Source organism: Miscanthus floridulus, chromosome 1 (genome assembly GCF_019320115.1).
Source record: "Miscanthus floridulus cultivar M001 chromosome 1, ASM1932011v1, whole genome shotgun sequence".
Lineage (NCBI taxonomy): Eukaryota > Viridiplantae > Streptophyta > Magnoliopsida > Poales > Poaceae > Miscanthus > Miscanthus floridulus.
This window is the reverse complement of record NC_089580.1, coordinates 200,343,148-200,346,321: the sequence shown is the minus strand read 5'-3', so window position 1 is coordinate 200,346,321 and position 3,174 is coordinate 200,343,148. Positions and strand designations below refer to the sequence as shown.

Genomic DNA, 3,174 nt, shown 5'->3' with positions numbered 1-3,174 from the left:
GGTCGAGGTCTTAGCCTGGAAGAACAAGGCCGAGGGTAAGTTCCGCTGAACCGTGCTCCTTGTCCATTTGTTCTGGTTCGCATTTGACTCCTGACCCCTCGTTGCGACGTAGATCTGGGGAAAGAGGCTTCCCAGGCGGCTGAAGCTTCCGTCGCAGCGCAAGCGGCGCTGGATGTTGAGGTCCGGGAGCACGAGGCGCTGTGCAGCGCTGTCCATACCGCCTGCGAGGCCTTGGACGTCGAGGAGGTCCAATCAGCCAGCTCCCTTGGGAGCCGTCTGATTGCGTTGAGCGGCCGCGTCCATGAGAGGCTCCGGGGGGCGTTGCACACGGGTGTCAAGCGCGCCCTGGCCGTCGTCTCCTCGCACTACGCCATCAACCTCGAGGCCGTCAGCGACGGCTACGTGTTGCCAGAAGATGACGAGGAGGCGGATGCGGAGGTCGTGAAGCTGTTGGAGGCGGCCGAGGCACCTGGCACAGCGCTGGCCCGTCTATTTGAAGAAGAGGTGGTCCCTCCCACGCCGGCCGTCGGTCCTTGAGCTTTGATCTGGGCCAAAAGGGGTCATGTAACCGGATTGGGTTAGTTGTCATACCGTGACGTCTTTGTGGCCGTCGAGGCCTGTAAAGTACTTGCGTACGTGCGTCTTTTAATCGTTTTCTGTTCTATTTCCGAGCCTGTGCCCTCTGTCTCGATCTTGTGAACCCGCAAAGAAAACCCTCGGGACCTAAGCCGCCCTTCGGCGGAGGGTGGTGAGGGAGCTGCCGTAGCCCAGAGGCGTAGGCCGTTCTCACGTCTCGACCGGCCCTTTGGCCTCCAAACAAACTTTTGGTCCTTGGGTTTCTTGCGAGGGTCCCATCGGAGCGTGAGAGAGTTTGGCGCAGAAAATTTTTTAAAGACCGTTAACAACGGTGTTCGAGACTTAGGTGGTTCCCCCTTTCTAGCCCCCGAGGGAGGCCCGGCTTTGCTGAGGCAGAGCCGAGTCTCCCTTATAGCGCTATCGTGACGTTGAGCCCCTGATAATAGATAGGCTCTCTGCATAGAACTTCCTCGGAGCCTACGCTGTCCTTTGGGTGAAGAGGTGGTGAGGGAGCTGCCGTAGCCTGGAGGCGTGGGTCGTTCTCACGGCTCGGCCGGCCTTTTCACCTTTGGGACGATCGTACGGTCCTTGGGTTTTATACAATCGGCTTGTCTATAAGGGGGGTTTCTCGAAAAATTATAACAACTAAGAACGCTTCTTTATTGCATTTCGAGGAACAATGTAGACAACGTTTGGAATTTTAAGGGTAGAAACGACGTAGCTGTTCTATGTTCCAAGCGTTGGTGAAGACTTCGCCCTTCTCATTGGCTAACTTGTAGGTCCCGGGCTTCAGCACTTGAGCGACGATGTACGGCCCTTCCCAGGGTGGGGTCAGCTTGTGGCGGCCCTTGTTGCTCTGCCTCAGTCTCAGCACCAGGTCGCCCACCTTCAGGTCTCGGCTTCGGACGCGCCGGGCTTGGTAGCGTCGTAGGGCTTGCTGGTACCTGGCTGAGTGTAGTAGCGTGACGTCTCGGGCTTCCTCTAGTTGGTCGAGGGCGTCTTCGTGGGCAGTGTGGTTGCTTTCCTCGTTGTACGCCTGTAGTCTCAGGGAACCGTATTCCAAGTCAGTGGGGAGGATGGCCTCGGCTCCGTAGACCAGGAAGAACGGTGTGAATCCCGTGGCTCGGCTCGGGGTATTCCTTAGGCTCCAGATGACTGACGGGAGTTCGGCAAGCCATTTCTTGCCAAACTTCTGCAACCGATTGAATATTCTTGGCTTAAGGCCTTGTAGGATCATGCCGTTGGCACGCTCTACTTGGCCATTCGTCCTTGGGTGCCCTATGGCCGACCAGGCCACCCGGATGTGGTGGTCGTCGCAGAAAGTTAGGAATTTGCGACCGGTGAATTGTGTCCCATTGTCAGTGATGATGGTGTTAGGAACCCCGAACCTGTGGATGATATCCGTAAAGAACAGCACCGCTTGCTCGGATTTGATCTGAGCGATCGGACGAGCCTCGACCCATTTGGAGAATTTGTCGATAGCTACCAGCAGATGGGTATAGCCCCCGGGTGCCTTCTGCAGAGGCCCAACCATGTCCAGCCCCCATACGGCGAATGGCCATGTGATGGGGATGGTTTGGAGGGCTTGGGCCGGGAGGTGCGTCTGTCGAGCGTAGTACTGGCATCCCTCGCAGGAGCGTACTAGCCTCGTGGCATCTGCCACCGCCGTCGGCCAATAGAAACCTTGGCGGAAGGCGTTACCCACGAGCGCGCGAGGCGCCGCGTGGTGCCCGCAGACTCCCGCATGCAAGTCGCAAAGCAAGGATTGGCCAGCCTCGGTGGTGATGCATCGTTGGAGAATACCAGATGGGCTACGCCTATACAACTCGCCGTCACAGAGGACGTAAGTCTTGGCGCGTCGCGCAAGCCGCCGGGCTTCGGCTCTGTCAGCAGGAAGCTCTCCTCGAACGAGGCGATCGAGGAAAGGGACTCGCCAGTCCGTCCCTTGGTCGGCCTCAGGAGGCTCTGCGTCAATCGCCATGGCCTCGGGCCCGGCGGGCGAGGTCTCGGTGGCAGAGGGGGCCTCGGGCCCTGTGGTGGGCTCGGCTGACGGGCCCTCTTCCGTCGCCAGGGCGTAGTCGACGGATGGTTTGTGGAGGTCTCTGGTGAAGACATTCGGGGGAACCGGGGTCCGCGCCGACGCCATCTTTGCTAGTTCGTCCGCGGCCTCGTTGAACTTTCGTGCAACGTGGTTGAGCTCGAGACCGTCGAACTTGCCCTCCAGGCGTCGTACTATCGCGTAGTACGCCTTCATTTTGGGGTCATGGCAGCTCGACTCTTTCATCACCTGATCGACGACGAGCTACGAATCACCCCGTACGTCGAGGCGTCGCACTCCAAGTTCGATGGCGATTTGCAGGCCATTGACGAGGGCCTCGTATTTGGCGACATTATTGGAGGCGGCGAAGTGAAGACGGATCATGTAGCGCATGTGTACTCTGAGGGGCGAGACCAGGAGCAGGCCCGCACCAGCCCCAGTTTTCATCAGAGACCCATCGAAGTACATGGTCCAGCATTCTGATCAGATCTGAACGGGTGGCAGCTGTGTGTCGGTCCATTCGGCTACAAAGTCGGATAGGACTTGTGATTTGATCGCTT

The 3,174-nt window shown here is 58.5% G+C and overlaps 1 protein-coding gene across 1 annotated transcript; it reads right to left on the bottom strand.

The window, feature by feature from the left end:
* Positions 1-1,708: 1,708 nt before the first annotated feature.
* On the bottom strand, positions 1,709-2,830 carry LOC136470022 (uncharacterized; the record flags this gene model as incomplete). The annotated part of the gene is made up of 2 exons (XM_066468001.1): positions 2,109-2,830; positions 1,709-1,922 (listed from the first exon to the last, which is right to left on the bottom strand). Coding segments are annotated over exons 1-2 (936 nt in total), but the record flags the coding sequence as incomplete, so codon positions are not given.
* Between the last annotated feature and the right edge of the window lie 344 nt (positions 2,831-3,174).